Source organism: Dasypus novemcinctus, chromosome 6, assembly GCF_030445035.2.
Source record: "Dasypus novemcinctus isolate mDasNov1 chromosome 6, mDasNov1.1.hap2, whole genome shotgun sequence".
NCBI classification, from domain to species: Eukaryota; Metazoa; Chordata; class Mammalia; order Cingulata; family Dasypodidae; genus Dasypus; species Dasypus novemcinctus.
In genome coordinates this window covers 27,171,009-27,194,168 of record NC_080678.1, presented here as the reverse complement: position 1 = coordinate 27,194,168, position 23,160 = coordinate 27,171,009, and the positions used below count along the sequence as shown (strand labels likewise).

Here is a 23,160-nt window from a genome sequence, read left to right as displayed (position 1 = left end):
ATTCCACCCCACAATTCTCTCTTGCCTTCATTTTTGAAAGCTAATTTTCCTGGGATAGAATTCTAGTTTGGCAATTTTCCTTTTCTTTCTGTATTGTAAAGATGTTCCTCCATTTCTTCTGACTTGCCTAGTTTCTGATTAGAGATCTGCTTTTATTCTTATATTTGTTCTTGTGTTTGTAAAGTCTCTTTTTTTTCTCTTTCTGGGTGTGCATATATATGTATTTAGTTATTTAAAAGAAACTTTAGATTAAGGGGGTTCCCATATACCCCACTCCCTCCCCCTCCCACACTTTCCCACATTAACAACATCTTTCATTAGTGTCGGACATTTGTTACAACTGATGAACATATTGAAGTGTTGCCACTGACCATGGATTATACTTTACACTCTGTCCTGCACAATTTTGTCAGTTAAAGCAAAATATATATTGGCCTATATCCATCATTGCAGTATCATGCAGGACAATTCCAGTGTCCTGAAAATGCCCCCATATTCATATTACTCTCTGTATGTAGTTTTTTCCCTGTATATTTTTAAGATTTTTTCTTTGTCTATGCTTTCCAGAAGTTTATGTGTGCCTCAGTTTGCTTTTCTTCACGTTTCTTCTGTTTGGAGTGTATGATTTTCCTGGACCTGTAGGTTTATGGTTTTCTCTAAAGAGGGAACATTTCTGTTGATTATTTCTTGAAACCTTATTTTCTTTAAACCACTTTCTTTCTTTTTCTATTCTAGGTCTCCAGTTGTGTGTGTGTGTATATATATGTAATTCTTTATATTGTCTTTCATATTATTGATGCACTTTTCATTTTTTCTATTTTTAATTTTTTGTACCATTACTATGCCTCATTTTCAAGTTAATCATTGTAGCAGTTTGATATCGTTATGAATTCCAAAAATAGATATTGGATTATGTTTGTAATCTCGTCTGTACCTAGGCATGATTAAGTTATGATTAGGGCTTTGATTGGGCCACATCATTTGGGCATTCAGTCCCTACACATTCATTGGTGGTTGGGGACTCACAGATAAAAGGTATGGCAAAGGACAGAGTTGAGGGTTTCTGATGTTGGAGTTTCAATGTTGGAGTTTGATGCTGAAGTCATGAACTGGAGCCCCAGAAAGTCAGCACATGGGGGAAAGAGAAGCAAGTCCTGGGAAGAGAGGACCTGGGCCAGGAGAAGAACACAGAGGAATAGAGATGGCTCCTTAGTCATGGCAGAAACCCCAGAGAGAGAGAGAGGGAGAGAGAGCCGTTTACCTGATAGTCTACAGCTGACCTTGTGGAGAGAGGCAAAGTCTAGAGAACCTCATAGTCTATAGCTGACTTTGTGGAAAAAACAGAGGAGTTGAGCCCAGAGGAACCCAGGAAGCCCTCATAAACATCGGCAGCTATCTTCCTCCAACACATGAAAATAGACTTTGGTGAGGGAAGTAACTTATGCTTTATGGCCTGGTGTCTGTAAGCTCCTACCCTAAATGAATACCCTTTATAAAAACCGACCAATTTCTGGTATTTTGCATCAGCACCCCTTTGGCTGACTAATCATTTCTTCTTCGTTGTTTAAGCCTACTGTTAATTCCATGCAATGAAATTTTCAGTTCAAGTATTGCATTTTTCATCTCTATACATTCCACTTAATTGTCTTTTTTTTTTTTTAAGTTTTCTTTTGCCCTCTTGAAATGTGATGTTCATTTATAATAGCTTTTTTAGTGCCCTGGTCTTCTAGTTTCATCGTCTGTCTTATTTCTGTTTCTGTTCTTATGGATTAATTTCTATCCTGGTTATGGAACACATTTTTTTGCTTCTTTGCATTTTTGGTTGAATGGCCAACATGATTTTTCATTTTTGCATCTTGGGCTTTGTTCTAGTCTTTTAAATAATGCTGGACTTTGTTCTGGCATATAATTGAATTGTTCAGAATCAGTTTGATACAAATGGTATGACCTGACTTTGTTTTAGTGATTTCAGAGTAGCCTTTAGTCTAGCTCTAATACATCTCCTCTACTAAGGCGATACCTTTCTTAGGACTCTCTCCAGTGCACTCTATTTTCTGAAGTCTTTTCTTCCTGGTTGGCAGGAACTCAAAATTATTCCTGTGTGGCTGCTGGGAATTGTTTGCTGCACTGCTTTTTGTTGGTTCTTTGCCCAGGCTTTGGTAAATTTTTTTCACATATATGTAGAGCAATACTAAAGCAAAAGGTACTTTTCTGCAGATTGCAGAAATCTATTTGCTGCTCTTTTATCTTTCAAATTCTACACTAAAACGTAGCTGCTTAAAGCAACACTCAGTTATTGTCTTATAGTTGCTGTGGTTCAGAAATCAGAAACAGCTTACCTGGATCCTTTGATTCAGTGTCTTTACATGGCTGCAATCAAGATGTTAGCCCGAACTGGACTGTCATCAAAGTCTCACCTAGGAAAGGACCCACTTCCAAATTCATGAAGTTGTTGACAGGTGTCAGTTCCTAGCAGGTTGTTGGATTAAGGGCTTTAATTTCTGGTTGGCTGTTAACTGGAGTCCATTCCCAGTTCCTCTCTACTTGAGCCTCTCCCACATGGCAGCTTGCTTCATTAAAGGGTACAAGTGGAGAAAACTTGTGGAGAGCGTGTTAGTAAGATGAAAGTCACAATCTTTTGTAACCTAATCATGAAAATAATACCCCATCACCTTTGCCATATTCAGTTGGTTAGATGCAAATCACTAAGTCTATCCCACACTCAAGGGGAGTGGGTATTTATACAGGAGCATGAATACTCTGAGGTTTGGGGCCTTTGGGGATTATCTTAGAAGTCTGCCTATCAGTTCCCTTCTTTCAGGCATCAAATTCCCTTTAGTTTCTACTACTTTTATTCTCTTCATAGTGCCTTTAAACAGTGTTTTTAAAAATTATTCAGTTTTTGATTATCAGCAGGATTCCACCATTACCTTTAATCAGACGCCTAATATTTGACTTTTTGCAGATACTAACTTCCTCTTAGGGCAAAAATGTGTAGGAGAGCATTTCCTGCATTTTTTACCCCCTAATTAGCCACTAGATAGTTTACCTATATCTCAAGTTAGGCATGACGAAAATTTAGCTCTTCAAGAAACTCTTTTTTTCCTTTTGGGTTCTGTTTTTCTCTCTTAATTATATCATTGTGTTCTCCGTCAATGCATGTTCAATAGCTTGGAATCAGAATTTTTTTTTTTCTGTTCTAGTCCTAATCAAGATATATGGTCTACTAAGCAGATACCACTAGACCACCAGCTGTTTGTTTCCAGTTTGTCACAAATTAAGAACAGAAATTGAAAATAAACATTTAGAATCCTGTATAATAATTTGGCATTTCTAGGACATCCAAGCATGTGATTTTACATTAAAAAATTTTTTGGTCCATGACCAATTGGGGAAAAAACAAAACCCAAAACTGAGCCTGCAATGATAGTTTGAGAAGCACTGTTCTATGCCATTCCTAATGCTCTTTGGACCTCTCTTAGGTGTTCTCGTAGTAGGCTCTTTAATTTTACCTACTGCTATTGACTTAATATAGGCCCTCATAATATTTCATGTGGGCTAGTTGCAATAGCTTCATAACTACTCTTTGCTTCCTGTTTCCACCTTCTCCAATCAATGCATTCACCTCTGAGAAAATAATCTTTAGAACATCATTCTGATTGTCAAACTCTGCTCGAAAAATTTAAATTGTGCTTTATTACCTGGCCATAAAGTCCAAATTCCTTAGTTTGGTATTTAATTCCCCAGATGATAATGGTAATGATTTGACTTATTTTTCCCTCCCATGCCCTATGTGTTCATTCATGCCCATAATTATTTTTCCTCACTTGCCCCCAATTCTGTCATTTCCCAATTCCTTTCCCTATTTTATATTTGTTTACAACAGTTATCACTTCCTGACAGTTTATTTATGTCATTATTTCCTGAGTCCTCCACACCATACACATTAGAATGTATAAATTCCAAGATACTGAACATGGTTTTGTTCACTGCTGAAGCCCAGGAAGTGCTCAATAATTTTTTCTTTAATGAATGAGTGGGTAAGATGGGCCACCTTAAAGATAAAGAGCCTTGGCCACAAATATCCATGAAGATCCAAAAGAATGACATTTTAATGGTAAAATTTCGCAAGGAAGCAATGAAGGACTTATTTGGGGGAAGACATTCTCTCTAACCTTCCTCAAATCATGTAATAGTCTCTTGCTAATTTTAAGCTCCATGAGAACAAGCATTTGGTCTCTTGTAGTCTCTTTGAATCTCCAGTGCCTAGTATTATGCCTGGAAAAGAGAATGTGTACAATAAGAAGTTTTTGTCTGACCAAAAGAATTAATGCTTCTTCTGTCATATTTTCAGAACATAGTGTATATATTTCTTTGTTATTGATTAAACCTACAGATATAGTTTTGCCACTAACCAAATATTAAGGCTCTATTCTGAACAAGGCTATATATAAAATAGTTTATATGTGAAAATCAAATAGAATTCTAAAATAAGGTGTGAAAACATGGGAAATTTAGGGGAGTACCAAATAATCTTCAGGAATTTGGTATTTAAACATTTTATTTATTGAAGTCACCAGAATTTAAACAAAACAAAACTTTCCTTTTCCTAAAATTGTTCTTCTGTTTGTTGAATTTTAGTTTTACATCTTCTCTAACCTCTAGATATCAGGGGCCATGTGCTCCAATGCACTGCCTTTCTGTATCACAAAATGAAAATGGGTTTAATGTATTGGAGTAACCTGGGAGACTATATTGTTTGGAGAAATAGCAAGAATAATCCCAACGTGAGTAGAGCCAATACTGTCACCTCTGGGAAGAGATATGTCCAGCATTATTCTTTGGATGTAGTAACATCATGCTTACAAAGTCTTAGATATAGTATACAATTTCTAAAGATCGGACAAAAGGAAAATAATAAAAATTTTCAAAGTGGAATTAGTTTAGACTTAGAGAACTTGCACAGAGGAAAAAAACACAACATTTTATTAAAGTGTGTTGAAGATTATGAATCTACTGCAAATTTAAGAAATCTTCTGCAAATTTTCTGTTTATCTGCCATGGTTTGGATTAAGCCATGTCTAAGGCAGAGGTAGGGGCTAGAGAGGACCTTAAGGTCCTGACTAAGATTCTACAGTTCTTGTATTTTAACTTTCTGTTGAACTATAATATATTTAGAAAAAAGTGTATCATAAATGTCCAAGTAAGTGGTTGTCAATTGTGTAACTAGCACCCATGTTGAAAATAGAACATCAGGACCACCCAAGAAGCCCCTTTAATATTCTCTTCCAATCACTGCAGTAAGGGTAGCCCTCTGAATTCTACCAAGATACATTAATTTTCCTTGTTTCTGTACTTTATATAAATGGAATAGTAATGTTTAAGTATGTTTTCATATCTGACTTCTTCCACTTGGTATTATTCTTCCATATTGGTGTATGTAGTTAAAAATTGTACATTCTTGTTATTCCATAGTGTGACTATGCCACTATTTATCCATTCTGCTATTTTTGGTTTGAAGGTAATATTTTGTGCTATTTTGTTATGTTAATACAAGTGTTTTGGTAACGTATCAACTCTTTCCTGTTGTATGTACACCTAGCAGTGGAATTGTTGAGCCCAGGCTTTTTTTGGCCTCCTTATTTCTTATTTTCCTCATATTTTTTATTTTTCTTGGAATAGAATATATAATTCCTGCCCATCTTTTAAAGTCTAACTTTCCCCAATCTACCCAGCCAGAATCTAGCTTCTCTTATTTATCCATCACTTTGTGTGTGTATATATACTCTTTATGTTTATAACATTCTGCTTTTTATTATATTTTCATAAAAATCTTAATTTTCCGTAATGTATAAGCTTTTTTGAAGGCAAAGACTGTCACATTATCATATTTTCCATAGTTACCTTATATCCTTTTAAAATACTACCACTCTTATTACCCTCACCACTAACTGCCTAGTCAGAGCTAAATTTCTTACCTTTGCTTACAAGATCCCAAATGAATCCGAATCCTGGCCACCTCATTTCCTGCTACTCCCTCTCTTACTCACTCTTCAGCCACACTGACCTTCTGTTGAGTTTCAGACTACCCTCCTGTCTTAAGAGTCTTTGCACTTGCTGATGCAGTTCCCTCAGCTGGAAACAGCCTTTTCTCAGACATTCCTGTTGTTCTCTCCTTCACATTATTCAGGTCTCTTCTCAAATGCTATTTTATCAAGGTGGTTTTCCTTTTTTTCCCTACTGTCAACACCTCTAATTTCCCTCACTCCATCACATTTTTATATTATTACTCTCCTTTATTTTCGTTTATAGCTTGTAATAGCCTCTTGACATTGATTATATGTTAATTATTTTATTTATTAGAATATAACTTCTATAAAGGCAGAAAGTTTGTCTTTTTCCTCCCTATTGAACATCCAGCACTTAGGATAGAGCTAGCACATGGATGATGCTGTTATAAATATTTGTAGAATATTATGAATGAATGAAGTCCATGTTCTTTCTGAAGGCAAATCTATGTGGGAATCCAAATTTTAAAAAAGAAACTTGCTTAGTAAGTATGGAATATGAATCATAAAACATATATTAATGGCTGCTGTTATTAATATGATAGCATGATAATTTTCACTAAACATTAGATGCATTTCTACTTTACAGACAGCAGACTTCTATTTAGGATCAGAAAACACTCTTCCATGAACAGTGTGGGGAGAGACAGCTAGTGTTTGCCTCTTGACCTCTCCTTTTTTATCTTTTTAAATTTAAAAATGCACAAAAGCAATTAAAGAAAAATCACAAAATAAAAATGTATTAAGAAAATAAAACTACTCTCAAACCTAGGCAGAGACAAGTCACTGTTAACTTGATTATTTTCCTTTAATAGCATCTGAGATGGATTTATAGTTTGCTTTGTTTTTTTGTATTTGGCTATGTGATGATAAAAATGTTTAAAAGTACTTGATAACTAGACAGAGTATAGAAATAACAGCAGTGTTAAAATATTTAATTGTTTAAATATTCAATATCCTGGCTCATTATCCTGGCACAGTCTTGTCAGGTACAAAATTACTGTATATTAACATTTTTCAAATATTTTTGATTACTTGAATATGAGCAAGAAGAGCTTGGGCAGTCATGAGTTATCCTAAAGAAGAGAAATCTTAAATATTTCCATACTTTTTATTTAAGCATTAAATAGGAAATTTTGGATTCATTTTGAAAATATTTTAAATATGGGGGAATTATGTTTTTATAAATGATAAGCTTCCTTAAAATTTATTAGGTCTTTTTGTTGGATTGAAGAAAATTCAAAGTTCTTAAGTAAATGTGATTTGCAAGTCTTTTAAACTTTATACATGGATCTTTCCTGGGGAAAAAATTTAAAATAATCTTCAAATTTAGCTCATAGTAGTATGTAGTTTGATTGTCTTATTATATCTCATGGACTAAAAATCCAAAATTTTAAACTATTTTATTTTTGTGTGCTGATGCTGTGAAAAACAATTAGAAAATGTTTCCTGGGTTTAATTTAGGATTTGACTAGATTGTGAGAAAGAGGTGTTAGTGTTCTTAGATGACACTCTTCTTAATATGTCATTATTAACATGATTTCCTGACTTAGCATAGATTGTATTGCTGGAGAATAACTTTCTACAAAATCATATGTTCAAAATAACCTAATTATTTGTTGGTTTAAACAAATCAAATGGCATTTTATTAAGCTCATTTACCTGACTTAATGTGAGTCTGGGTGATTGATTATAAAATGTCTTTAAAAGCACTTATGTTTTAGTTTAAATATTGGATACTGATGGACATATTACAGTCCTAAGATGTGGGTATTTAAATTTTTTCTGCAGACACCGGCATCAAACTGGCATCTTTAATACTGAAAACCAGTAGATATGTTTGGTTACACAGTGTTTTGTTTTGTTTTAAACCTATGAATTAGTTGTGAGCATTTCAGAATTAGAAGATTTTATATAAAAATCTAGATTTCTAGCTTTTCTTGAAAATTTTGATAGGATAGTATTGACCTTTCATTCTAATCTAGCAGTGATTCTCAACTGGAGGCAGTTTGGGCAGTGTTTCAACAGGGGACCTTTGATAGTGTCTGGAAACCTTCTTGATTTTCATGTTGTGGGGGGGAAGGTGTTACTGGCATCTAATGGATAGTGGCCAGGAATGCTGCTAATGCACAGGATAGCCCTCAACAACAGTGAAAATGATCTGCCTCAAAATGTCATAGTACTGAAGTTGAGAAGCCCTGTAATATGGCAGTAATTGATCTGAGTTGAATTACACCTACTCACTATGAGTTGAAGTTAGCCATAGTCTCCATCCAGCTTGCTTCATTTACTTGCATGGTTTCTATACACATTGGGGTTTGTGCACCTTCCTTCATACTAGTGCAAATTATTTTAGTGGAAACTGAAACAACTCCAAGTATATTTATTAGAAAAGATGATGGCAAATACAGAAATTTTTTTTATTTTTAGTTCTGGCATAAAGTGGATATTAGAACCCAATTTTTATTTTCCTCTGTTATCTTAATCTATTTTTTTGATTAGGATGGTACAGTATATCAAAAATTGTAGTTGACAGAGAGGAGAGAAGCAGGTAGCAGCTACATTTCATTGTGATAAGTTCTATGTTTGAAGTGTGCCCATAAAAACAAAGGCATAAATACCTTAGTCTGGAAGGTTCAAAGAGGAGGAAAACATTTTAGTTGGATTTTGAAGATGAATAGAATTTAGCCAGAACAAAGGAAAGAAGTGAAGAGTTTTCTAGACAAAGGAAAACAGGAAATTAAAAGAGCATGACAGATCTGCAAGATACCTTAGATGTCTAGAACAGCACTGTGTAATAGAAATATATATAATGCAAGCCACATGCATATATGGTTATAGTTTTCTGATAGCCACATTTATAAAAGCTTTTAAAAGGTGAAATTAATTTTAATGTTTTACTTAGCCCAGTATATCCAAAATAGATTTCAACATGCAATCAATATGAAATAATTGAGATATTTTGCACTTTTTTTTTTTCATTTTAAGTCTTTGAAATCCAGTGTGTAATTTACACTTGCAGCATATCTCAATTCAGTCTAGCCACATTTCAGGTGTTCGATAGTCACATGTGGCTAGTGGCTACCATACCAAACAGTGTGGGTGTGATGGAAGGTCCTAAAGGAGCATTATGCCATGCTCAGAATATGGATATATCATGAGCTAGAGAACCGTTAAATGGTTTTAATCAGAAGGACATAATCACCTTTGAGTTTTTAGAAAATAATCTTTTTTTTTTTTTTTTTTTAGTTTGCCATTGAGACAGACTGCGGAGTCTAGGTTGACTGAGTTGATGGTGGTGAGACTGCTTGAGATGGCAGTTACAGTAGGAGAAACACAGTTTTATATATTTGCAATGGACTAGGAACCTGATGTATTCAGTTTTGGATATGTTGAATATATTGTCTTATGTGACTTTGAAGTGAAAATATTCAGAATGTAATTGGCTATAAAAGATGTGCTAGGAAAGAGATCAAGGTTGCAAATTTTTAAAAATTTAAGTGTTGAATACCTGGATGGAGATGGTTGGATGTAAATGACTTTCTTGTGCATTTCTTGTGCATGGGGCTCCCCTACATGGGGGACACCCCTGCATGGCAGGGCACTCCTTGCACACATCAGCACTGCGCGTGGGCCAGCTCATCACACGGGCCAGGAGGCCCCGGATATTGAACCCTGGACCTCCCATATGGTAGGCGGACACTCTGTCAGTTGAGCCACATCTGCTTCCCGACTGTACCGTATTATATTCCCACCAGCTATATACTGCTGAGCCAGTTTATATACCAGTATCTTACCAAAACCTCACCAGTATTTGGTGTTGTCTTTTTTTTTTTTTTAGGTACTGGGGGCTGGAGATTGAACCCAGGACCTTGTATTTGGGAGGCTGGCACTCAACCACTGAGCCACATTGGCTTCCCTGAGTTGATTTTTTTTTTTCCCCTCATGTGTTTTCAGGAGGCACAGGGAATTGAACCCGGGATCTCCTGTGTGGGAGGTGGGAACACAACTGCTTGAGTCACATCCGCTCCCTGTTTTTTTTTTTGTTTTTTTTTTTGTTTTTAAAGATTTATATATTTATTTACTTTCCCCCCCTCCCCCTGTTGTCTGTTCTCGGTGTCTATTTGCTGTGTTTTGTTTCTTTGTCCACTTCTGTTGTCGTCAGCGGCACAGGAAGTGTGGGCGGCGCCATTCCTGGGCAGGCTGCACTTTCCTTCGCGCTGGGCGGCTCTCCTTAAGGGGTGCACTCCTTGCGCGTGGGGCTCCCCTACGTGGGGGACACCCCTGCGTGGCGCGGCACTCCTTGCGCGCATCAGCACTGCACATGGCCAGCTCTACACGGGTCAAGGAGGCCCGGGGTTTGAACCGCGGACCTCCCATGTGGTAGACGGACGCCCTAACCACTGGGGCAAGTCCTTTTCCCCTCCCTGTTTTTTTATTTTAGCTATTCAGGGAGGTGTGTAGTGATATCTCATTGTAGTTTTAATTTTCATTTCCTAGTGGCTAATTCAGTTGAACATCTTTTCATGTGTTTACTTGCTATATGTATATCTTCTTCATTGAAATGTCTGTATATGTCTTTTTTTTTTTAAGGAGGTACTGGGGATTGAACCCTGGACCTTGTGGGAGGCAGGCACTCAACCACTGAGCTACATCTGCTCCCTATATATGTCTTTTGTCCATTTTCTAGTTAGATTGTTTGATGTTTTTCTTTCTTTCTTTCCCACAGCTGAGTCTTGAGAGTTCTTTATATAATCTAGATATTAGTCCTTTGTCAGATATTTAGTTTGCAAATATTTTTTCCCATTCCGTAGCTTGTCTTTTCATCCTCTTTTAACAGGGTCTTTTGCAGTACAAATGTTCTTAGTTTCAATGTGGTCTAATTTATCAGTTTTTCACTTTATGGGTCATACTTTGTGTCAGGTCTGAGAACTCTGCCTAGCCCTTCATCCTGAAGATTTTCTCCTATGTTTTTTTCCCTAAAGGTTTTGTAGTTTTACGTTTTGTGTTTGAGTTCCTTATCCATTTTGTGTTAAATTTTGTGGAAGGTGTGAAGTTTAGGTTGTTCTTTTTTCTTTTTTTTAAACCTGTGATGTTCATTAGTTAAAAATTCTGTCTTCTATTGAATTGCTTTTGCATCTTTGTGAAAAATCAGTTGAGCCTGTAAGTATAGGGCTATTTCTGGATTCTCTAATGATTTAGGTGTTTAATTCTTTGCCAGTTACACACTTCTTGACTTCTGTAGCCATGTGGTTAGCCTTAATGTCAGATAGAAAAATTTCCACTTTAGTCTTCTTTTCAAGATTGCTTTGGCAACTCTATGCCTTGTACCGTTCCATATAGATTTTGGGATAAGCTTGTCTATAACCACAAAAACCTTGCTGTGATTTCAGTAGGAATTACATTAATCCTATAGGTCATTTTTGGGAGAACTGTCATCTTTACTGTGCATATAGTATATCTTTCCATTTATTTGAATCTTTGCTTTCTTTCATCAGTATTTTTGAGTTTTTATCAATAAATCCTATTTTAAGTTTTTACATAGCTTTTTATTTTCCTTGTGGTGGTTATTTCACCGCCCATGTTCCTGTGTTTCTGGTCTGGTCAGAGCCGAGATTCAAAGTGGCCTCTGCTAGCTGAAGTTACTGAAGAGAAACCCTCCAACTCACTTTCCCTTTTCTCTTGTTAGAGCAAACAGGAAGGAAAACGTCTATAGCCCTCTCAGTTGACTGCAGTGAGCCAGGGGTTTTATCCAGGCTTAATGTCTTGAGAGTTGGGGAGGGGAGCCTTTCTCAGCCACCATAGGGGTTTTAGTAACTCAGCGTTTGTTGTTTCAAGTTCTTGATTTCTCTGTCCCTTGCTTTTCTGGGAATTGCACAGCATTGTCCTGCTGTGCTCTTTACCCTTTCTCCTTTGTTTTTGTGAGAGTTGAGCCCTACCAGCCTACTCCGACACCAGAATTTTCCCATATTTTTTTAATCTTCTCCTCCTGGGACTTTGATGATATGAATTTTAGATTTTTTATTATTGTCTATTGATCCCTGAGGCTCTTTCTGTTCTTTTTAGTCTCATTTCCTGAAATCTGTCTTTCAGATTGTTAGTGGAATGCTCTGGACGTCTAGGTTCTTGGGTATGTTGCTTGAAGGAATTTAAGGATATGCAATAGGGTAGGCAAGGAAGTAAAGAGTTTTTTAAGAAGAAAAGAGATAGTACATAACCCAGACATGGGTGTGGGTATGCTACAGGGTGAGATTCATGTATGGGGTCCTTGGTTAGGCCTTTCTTCCTCCCCTTTCTTAATGTGGGGGAGGCACCCCAGCTCTTTGCTGTTCTGATTGGTTATCTTATGATCCCCACCTGTTAGCTCTCAGGGATCAATGGGGGGGAGGGGTGTCTTTTGTCTGGAGTTATCTGGGACCAGTCGGGAGGTTTGGAGTTATGTGGGGCTTCTTCTTGACCCCAGGGAAGTTTCAAATGGGACCTCAGCCAGGGTCTCAGTTCCAGCTTTGTTCTTAGTAGCAGCCTTCCCTCAGAGGGTTTCCTGGAGGGGTCTCAGGGCCATGTTCTCTGCTGGCTCCCAGCTGTGACTCAATTTTCCCTCTTTTCCTATACTAACATACCTCAAGTCTGAATAAATTCTATTGCTATTTTCTCAAGTTGCCTTATTCTATTTTTGTTATCTCCATTAAACTCTTGATTCCAGCTAGTTAATTTTTAAAATCTTGGTTATTTTAATTTTAGGTCTATGATTTCCATTTGGTTCATTTTTATAACTTATTTTTTTCTGAGGTTTCCAGTTGTGCTTTTTTCCCATTTGTTTCAAGGGAATTCATGAAAACTTGTTGATGCAATTTTATAGTAGTTGCTTTAAAATCTTTTTGCCAGATAGTTTCACTGTCTCATTGATCTTGCTTATGGGCATTAGTTGATTGTCTTAGAAGCAATTTGGTAAATTTTGTTATTAACTTTATAGGTGCTAAAGAAAATAATGGTATTCTTTAAAGTGAATGACTGTAACATGATACCATTAAGTATAGTGTTTTCTGTAAGCATTTTTTTTTTTTTAGGAAGTACTGGGGATTGAACCTGGGACCTTGTACATGGGAAACAGGTGCTCAACCACTTGAGCTACATCCTCCCTCGTAAGCAGTTTTCAGATGCCATTTTTCAGATTAAGGAAATTCCCTTTTGTTCTTAGCTTGCTAAGTGTTTTTTAAAAAATATATATATTTTTGTGAATGGATATTGAATTTTATTTAGCTGCTTTTACTGTATTTGCTGCATTTATTGAGATAATGTATTGTTTTCTCCTTTGATCTATTAATATAGCAAATTATGTCATGGATTTTATTTCACCTGAAATATTTTGCTATATATTTCTAAAAGATAATGACTTAAAAAAATTATGCCATTATCATATTTTAAAAAATTAACAATGTTTCTTACCACCCAACCTTCTCCTCTTATTTGAAGGACAAACCAGGTTATTTTTCCTGTACAGTTTCCTATAGTCTTTATTTGCTGATTATATCACCATGGTATGGTTTAAACAGTTCCTCAGTCTTAAATTATCCTGTAAATTGGTAGTTGAATCTAGAGCTCTGATCAGAATCAGATTTGATTTTAGCAGGTTATTTGTTTGTCTTTTTTAAAAGATTCCAATTGGCTTTCATTTTTGTTTATAAGTAGGAAAATCCTGAGAACATCAAGATATCTAATATAAGTGGTAATATTTTTAAAGGCAGAGTAACACTAAAAATGATCTAGGTTGCCAGTACAGCCCTTTAAACCAGAATGGGAAGTGAAAATATGCCTTATTTTCTGTCCTTTTAGATTGCTATCAAATTGAGAAGCATATATATTTCAATTTATGCATTTATCTAACATCAGAACATATGCATATCCAAAGCATATAAGATAGAAGATGACACTCAACTTGAGCTTAAGATGTATCTGATATTATAGTGCTGAATTTGTATAAACATTTTAGTCAGTTCTTTTTTTTTTTTTTTTTAAAGATTTATCCCCCCCCCCCCCCCCACATTGTCTGCTCTCTGTGTTCATTTGCTGTGTGTTCTTCTATGCTGTTTGCATTATCCGGCAGCACTGGGAAACTGTCTCTTTTTTGTCGCATCATCTTGCTGCATCCGCTCTCCATGTGTGCGGCGCCACTCCTGGGCGGGCTGCACTTTTTTCACATGGGGCAGCTCTCCTTGCAGGGCGCACTCCTTGCACATGGGGCCCCCTTACGCGGGGGCACCCCTTCATGGCACAGCACTCCTTGTGCACCCGGGAGCACTATGCGTGGGCCATCTTACCACACGGGTCAGGAGGCCCTGGGGATTGAACCCTGGACTCTCCATATGGTAGACAGATGTTCTATCAATTGAGCCACATCCACTTCCCTAGTCAGTTATTTTTAAAGTGTTGAATTTACAAATGTAAATGTTCGTGGTTGAACTGGTTACTTAAAATGAAAATAATATATATACAAGGTGGTAAAGGAAGTCTTATTTATAATCAGTATTTTAATTTTATCAGTTGTCATTTTGAACTAAAGATTTCAGATGTGTTTGATGTTTACTTTTTCAGAAAGAAATTATATTTAAAAGTGAACTTTTTTCTTAATGTGCAAGGGTGTTCACTGACTGCTATTTTCTAATAAAAGTTGTATATGTACTAAGATTATATTTCCAGTTATTCGTGTTTAGAAATTATAAAATGTACTCCCTTGTTTACCAGTATTATCTAATGTGTTCTTTAATAATGCTTATTTAATTTTCATGTTGATCAATTTGCAGGTGAATTATGTAACCTCATTACATTGGATGTAGCTCACAATCAACTTGAACACCTTCCGAAGGAGATTGGAAACTGCACACAGATAACCAACCTTGACTTGCAGCACAATGAACTGCTAGACCTCCCAGATACTATAGGTATGAGAGGAGAAAGATATTAATAGTTATTTATAGCTATGTGGATATGATAATAATAAAGAGAAATTAAAATTTAAAATTATTGAAGTAGCAAAACTTCTGAAAGGTAGTATTTTTAAATAGCTTTTTATTTCCATTTTATGGCAGGGAAAAAAATTAGGTTTTAGGAAATGGGCTCAATTGGATTAGAAAGATGATGGCCTATTGAGTCACATGTATATTCTATTATAGCTCTGCTAAAACTGCAAAACAGGTAGATTTTCTGTTTTCCTTATTTCAGAATGTAACATGCTAATATATAGGGTGTGGTTCCTTCTTTTGCAAGACTGCACTGAAAAATAAAACCACTACTGTTTAGTTTTTATGACATGGCTAGTATATAAACTTGAAAGGCAAGTGTTTTCATCTGTAACATTGAGTGATTGAGAGAAGAGATGTCTTAAAGTATAAAATAGTTTGAAGACTTAGCCAAACTTCAAAAAGTTGAATTTGAGTTAATTGTGAAATGTATTCTATATTTATTTAGTCTTTTTAAAACTTTTTCCAATTTTCCATAGATTTATAAAAAACAGTATAGAGAATTTTTAAAAGCTCTGATAACTTTTTAAATATTGCTGTGTTATAAGTATACTAGAAAGTTCATTTAGAAAAGTTACATCTACACTTAATTTATATAATTTTATTAAAGAATATTTCAGAAGTGCTATTACTAAATCATGGTTATATTTCTGACGATACATAACTTTAATACATCCAGGTTTGAGGCTGGAGATATTTCCAGTCCCCTAGGTGATTCAAAGGCAAGTTGCAAACTAATTGGAGGGCTGCTTTATTTCAGAATCACCCTTAGTATTAGGGTGCAGCCCTGTAGGGTTCCAGGCTAAGACAAGATGTTCATTACCAGAGTTCTCATCCTTAGCAGGTCGTAGATTTTGAATCTTGCCAGAAACATCCCTTAGCTTCTCAGGTGCATCTCCTGGTTAGGCAAGTACTCTCAGGACAAGATTCATTACACTGTTTGCTTATTTTTGAGTTCTCAGTCTGTTTCTGTCCTAGTAATTACTCACTACCTTGTTAGATCTGTGATTTTTCTTTTTAGAGTATTTTCTAAGTTTTTTTCAATGGGAGAGTTTGTATGAATTACCAAGTCTACCATTATTTGAAATAGAAGCAGTTGTGTTTGTTTATATGTTAGAATATACGTAGTATGGGTTATATGGGACAATTATTTTTTTAAGAAAAGCAAACTGTGACTTTTTCAGGGTATTCTGGTTAGCCTGTAATGTCTCTATCTTCCTGATTCTTGGCCCAGGGCTTTTTATGTCACACTATTATTCATAGTGGCAATAAATTAATTATTCTAGTTTATTTAACTGGTTTAGATGCCTTTTTGAAAGGCAAGATGTCTACAGCCTAATGAATTGGTCTATTAATAACGATAGTGAATATTCTACCAAGTTTCCTCTATAAGTAAAATAATCAGATTTCTGATTAAGTTAATAGGGACTGAGTGTTCTTGCTTCTTTGTTTAAAATCTAATGAAATGGCCAAAATGAACAGAGAAGTTACCCTAGAAGTAAAAGACTAGAGAAAGGGTATATACTACATCTATAAAATGTATCAGACCTGTTCAAAAAGGAAAGAAAGAATAAAATATATTTCTTTGAAATATGTTTGCAAAAATAAATTTAATGGAAAATGCTATATAATATAATGAACACAACCAAAGACTAAAATAGTGCTCTAGAAAATAAAGATAAAGCAGAAAAGGTCACCTAGAATGTAGAGCAGAAAGATTTACAAAATAAGTGAAAATTTAAAAATTGAAGGGAAATATGGTTTGAAGTTCTAGAAAGAGAACAGAGGAAGCACAATGAAGAAACTAATAAAATATAATTTGGTAATGTTTCCCTGAACTTAACAAAACCCCAGAAAATAACATTGAAATTGTTTACCAAGAAAAAATAATGAAAAAAGATACATCCTGGGAGACGTTTTAAAAATTAGATTTACTACTTGTTTATAATAAATAATACATTCACATGGTTCAAATAACCAAAAGCTATGGTAAGAAAACTGTGAGAAATCTTCCAGCCTTGTCCCCCTTCTACCCAGTTCCCCCTAATCTCTCCCAGAGAAGTGAATACTAATATTAATATTTTATGAATCTTTCCAGAGATATGGTTATATTTGCTAGAATAAATTCTGCCTACACCCTACACCCCATCTATTCTTTACACCAGTGGTAATAAACATTTTGCTTTTTTCCCACTTTGCTTTATGTCTTAGAGATTTTTCCATATCAGTACACAAAGAGCTGCCTTATTCTTTTTTATCACTGCATAGTATTCATTGTATAAATGTATAATTATTTAGTTGCCTTTGGATTGTTATTCAAAGTTTACTGTTACCTTTACTATTGCAAACAGTCCTACAGTGAATGCTCTCCCAACAAATACATTCCATTTTGTACATTCATGTGTATATTTATGGTATAAATTACTTTGTGTGAGATTGTTGGGTTAACTGGCATATATAACTGGGTTGGGTATATGTGCATTTTAAATTTTGATTGATATTGATAGATTTCTTCCGAAAGAACTGTACCAAGTTACAACGTCATTCTCAGTGTTAGAGAATGGCAGTAGAGTATGTTGTTAAACTTAGATTTTAATTAAAATAAGGTGAAAGTGATATCCCATTAAATGTTTAAAGTTTTCACTTCTCATTTGACACTGAGCTTTTTCTTTATATGTTTAAGAGCTGTATTTCCCTTTTTGATAATTGTTTTTATCTTTTGGCCATTTTTCCGTTAAGTTGTCGGTCTTTAATTTTTTTTTTAAATAACTATGAAGAGTATGATTTCTCTTCTATGATATCAGGTGTAACTATTTTTTCTGTTTTGTCATTTGCGTTTGCATTTGACTTTGCTTATGCAGAAGTTTTAAATTCTTAACAGTCATTTAAAATTTCTGGTTATTGAATTATAGTTTTAAGCATCTTCTCTGAAATACTCTGAAATGCTCTGAAATTACTTTAAATACAAAAACAAAATACTTCTAACATTTTCTTCTATACCATGTGACTTCACTTTTTAAAAATACCAATATTTAAAAAAATCAATATGGAGGTTATCCTGATGTGATAAGCAAGGTATATACTGCTATCTTTTTTTCCCCCCTTATGGCTATTGAATTTTCCTAGTGTCTTCTATTTAGAAGTATGTCTTTTCTCTAATGATTTGAGAAGCTGCTTTTTATCATATGAAAACTAAATTCCTCTGTATATCGGTATCTATTTCTGGACTTTCTCTTCTGTTCCATTGATTGGTCTATCTGTTTGTGGTGTCATGATCAAACTTTTAGTTATTGAGGCTATATAATATATTTGATTACCTGATGGAATAGACACCTCTGCCCATTGCCTTTTGCCATTATTCATTTTGATGTTCCCAGCTGAGATTAATTTATGGTTTTGTTGTTGTTGTTTTTTTGTCTCATCCTTGTCAGAGTGAATTACTTTGGAGCATATTAATTGTATGATCATTTTACGAAAATAATTTGGAATTTTCCTGTGCTCTAAAACAGTGTTAAAAACAATCTGCTCTTTAAAAGTACAGTAGAGTTTCCCTGCTAAACCATTTGGACCTCATGCTTTTTGTGGGGATGGCTGTTTGACATCTTTATTTAATGAGGTTTAGTCAGTTTAGATTATTTTACCTGTTCTGTAGTAAGTTTTGGGAAATTATATTTTCCTAACTATTTTCCATTTCAGCTACCTTTTCAAATTTATTTGCATAGGGTTCAGCAAATGATTTTTTATGTTATTAAATATTTTTCCCTGATTTCTAACTTTGAATTGTGCTTTCTCCTGCTTTTTTCTTGATTAGAATAATTAGTGGTTATATATTTTATTTGTGTTTAAGCACTAAGTTTTCAATTTATTCAGCTCTTTTTCAGTTTCCTAATTCATTAATTTATGCTTTATTTTAATTATTCCTTTGTTTTTGGGTTATCCTATAATAGATAATGGTCTCTTACAACTTTCTTAGTTGGGCATTTAAAACATTTTATAAGATTTTTTGTTCATAGATCTTTAAAACTGAATTGTCTTCTGAGCTCTTAACTGTACTCTGAAAATTATGATTTACGTAGTGTTTTCATCATTATTTTATAATTATTGTTATTGTAATATGTATTTTTTCTTAAACCCAAGAATTTTTATATTTACACATGTAAGAGGCTTTTCATTTTCTGAATTATTAATGTCTAATGTATTTGCTTTGATCAGAAACCAAAGTCTGTCCTGTTGCTAGTTTTTATGATTTTTTTTTTTTTTTAGTTTTATTGGTATACTAATATGTGGTCAAATTTTGTGAATTTTCTATGGGTACTTAAAGGTGTTTTCCTGATATTTAGAGGTATGTGGTTGTATATTTGTATGTGTGTATGCGAGTGTGTGTTCGTGATCTTCCATTTAATATATTTATGCCTCCTATATACATTTGTTCTTGCTACCTTGTCTATGACAAATTAGGAAAGATGATCCTTGTATCTCCTGTTACTTACAGCTTTGTCAATATTGATACTTTCTTGTTACCTTTTGCTGTGAATTTTACTCTTTAGCATTAAAATCTTCTTTTAAAAATGCCTCATATAATGATTTTTAGCTTATATTCTACCTTTTTTGATATTATTTTTGTTTGCATTTACTAGTATACTTTTACTTATTTTTCCTTTTTTACACACAACTTTACTGAAGTACAATTGACATGCTATTGACTACACATGTATAAAGTATACATCTGTGAAAACTTATCTCAATCAACATAGTAAACATTTCTATCACCCCAAAAGTTTCCTTGTGCCCTTTTGTAGTTCTTCCCTCTTACCACTCTCTACCCCTCTATCCCATACTCAAGCAATCACTGATGTAGTTTCTGTCACTGTAGATTTATTTGCCTTTTCTAGAGTTTTATATAAATGGAATAATTCAGTGTGTAATTTATTTTTTTTCAGTCTGGCTTCATTCACATAGCATAATTATTTTGCAGCTCACCAGAGTTGCTGCATGTATCAGTGGTTCATTCCTTTTCATTGTTGAAGAGCTTTCCATTGTATGGATATACCACAGTTTATCTATTCAATACCTGTGATAAATGTTGGGGCTCTTTCCAGTTTTTTGACTATTATAATTGAATTCAGTATGAACATTTGTGTACATGTTTTTATAGCAAATATATTTATATTTCCTTTACTCTTGGATAAACACATAGGGGTGTAATGATTGGATAATATGGTAAGTTATGTATTTAGCTTTTTAAGAAATTGCCAAACTGTTTTCCAAAGTGGTTGTACTATTTACTTTCCTACCCACAGTGATTGAGAGTTCCAGTTCTTCTGCATCCATGCCAACATTTGGTATGGTCAGTCATTCTATTTTATCCATTCTGTTAAGTGTATAGTAGTATCTTACATGCTTTTGATTTGCATTTGCTCGTCTATCTCTTAAGTTCTTTGGTGAAGTGTCTGTTCAGATCTTCTGCCCATTTAAACCATTATTTTCTTATTGCTGAGTGTTATATATTCTGTGAACAAGTCCTTTTTAAGGAGAGTTGCAGAGAGTTTCAGTCTGTGGCTTATCTTCTGTTCTTTCAATAGTAATTTTTTTTAAACAAATTAATTTTATTCATATATATTAATAAAGTATAAATCAATTTAAAGTATACAATCAGAGGTATTCAGTATAATCACAAAGTTGTGCATTCATCACTTCAAATATTTTAGAGCATTTTCATTATTCCAATAATAATAATAATAATAAACAAGCAAAACTAACTCATCACTTCTCAGTCTCTCTGTGCTTCCCCTGCCGTACGTAACTGCCATTCTGTTTCTGTTTCTCTTTTATTTGTATTTTGTAAAAACAGACTTATATATTTATATTTTATGTGAGGTTTCACAATGTTATACAGTCCCATGTTACATTTTAAAATTTTCCTTCTAGTAATATACATGACCTTAGACTTGCTGTTTTAACCGCTATTGTTCCTGTATAATAGCTCTGCTAGTTAACAAATGCTTTGATGTGCTTTCACTATTTCTATTCATTTCTAAAGATTTACAAACAACCTTTTTAACAATTCTGCACAGATTAACCCTCTGGTTTTCATTCTCTACTCTCATTCTATTTTCTGGTGACCTATATTCTAATTATTAACTCTTTGAGTTTCCACAATATATTTAGTTCATAATAGCACAATCAACAGTATTTTAATGAAATCCAATTTATCATTTTGTTCTTTTATAGATTGGTCTTTGGTGTCATCGCTAAGAAATCTTTGCCTAAGGCAAGGTCACAATGTTTTTCTTCTGTTGTCCTCTAGAAATACTATTTTCATTTTGAATTAATTTCTGAATATAATGTGAGGTATGAATCCAAACTCACAGTTTTTGTATATGGAGAGCCAGTTGTTTCATCACCACTTGTTGAAAAAGCTGTCCTTTCTCCATTGCATCATTTTTAAGAGTTTGTCAAAAATCAGTTTTCCTTATTGTTGGTCAGGAGGAGAGATACCTAAAGAGATGTCAACCTGTTGCACCAAAGCCAGGAGTTCTGAAAGATAGAGAAACCCAAAACGACACTTGGAGATGCTGAAGTCCAGATTTATTACGTGTGGGCTCAGAGGAGAGTCAGTCTCCAAATTCTCAGCCCCTTTTTTCAGTTTTCATAGGTTTATATAGGATTTCATGTGGAATCAGCATGACTTTTGCTTATGTGCTAATGCGTTGCTAGGTGAAATTTTGCAAGTGGGGTTACAGAAGCAGAATGCAGGTGCAAGGCTGTGCTTTTGTGGGCTGATTTATAGAAGCTGGGGCAGGAGTGATTTGTTAGATTACAGAAGTCGGGGGCAGGAGTCATTTGTTTGATACTCTCCTGCAAAGGCCATGTTCTCACAGGCTGATTTACAGAAGCAGAGGCAGGAGTGGCTCTTTAGATATTTTTGCAAGGTTATGCTTTTATTTCTCAACAAACCCACTCCAATACAGGTGTTGGGGTCGTCAGCAGAAGCATGACTTGAACAGGCTCTGGTGAAGATGTTTTACTCACATAGAGAAGAGACAGAGCAAGGTAAACTTTACTAGAGGCATCTGTTCCCCATAGCCAGCCAATCTCAATGCATGGCTAACTCAGGGAGACGTTCTACTCATAGCACCTCTCTCTTATGTTGGTGTGCTGCCTCAGTAGAGGAACCCTGCTCCTCCCACCAGGGACAGATATACAACTGGGGTGTGGTAAAATATGCCCACCACAGTTGGATTGTCTCCCATGAATGTTTATATATGATTGGGATAATAGGGGAAGGAATATACCTGCAGTCCCCTTGTCTACTAGCGGAAATATATTATCCTGCCAGGCTGTCACACCTGGTCCTGAGCACAGGGTATATATGTGGGTCTCAGGGAAAGGTGACAGGCTGTGCTAGGACTGCCCCCTACACATATATACATTGGTTTATTTCTGGACCCTCTATTCTGTTCCATTGATCTATTTGTCTGTCTTTACACCAATAAGCATGCCATCTTGTTTATTGTGCTTTGTGATAATTACTGACATGGAGTAGTGCTAACCTTCAAAGTTGTTTTGGCTGTACTAGGTCCTTTGCATTTCCATATAAATTTTAGAATCAGCTCACCAATTTCTACCAAAACAAAGCCTTCTGGAATTTTAATTGGAATTGTATTGAATCTATAGATCTGTTTGGGGTGAATTAACATTTTAGCAATGTTGAGTCTTCTGATGCATGAACAAAATATCTTTCCATTTAGGTGTCCTTTAATTTCTCTCTGCAATATTTCAACTTTTCAGTGTACAGTTCTTTTCACATCTTTAGAGTTATCCCTAAATATTTGGTATTTTTATATTATTTTAAATAGTATTTTAATTTCAATTTCTGACTGTTCATTTCTAGTGCGTAGAAACGCATTGAGACTTATTTATAGCTCTATTTATGGTTATCTTGGTATTACATATGCATCTAATAAAAAATGTGGAATATTCCAAAAATGTCAATCATGACATAGATGAGGCTATCAGTAACCTCCTGTCCTTTTCCTGTATCAGCTACCTCCTGTCCTTTTTCTCTCTTCCCC

At 34.8% G+C, this 23,160-nt stretch overlaps 1 protein-coding gene across 2 annotated transcripts in view; it reads left to right on the top strand.

The window, feature by feature from the left end:
- Positions 1-23,160, top strand: part of SHOC2 (SHOC2 leucine rich repeat scaffold protein) — a 141,586-nt gene that overhangs the window by 90,930 nt on the left and 27,496 nt on the right. For both annotated transcript variants that reach the window (XM_058298440.2, XM_071215677.1), the window contains exon 3: positions 14,870-15,007. In XM_058298440.2, coding sequence (XP_058154423.1) covers positions 14,870-15,007 — 138 coding nt within the window. The remainder of the gene's footprint in view (positions 1-14,869; positions 15,008-23,160) is intronic.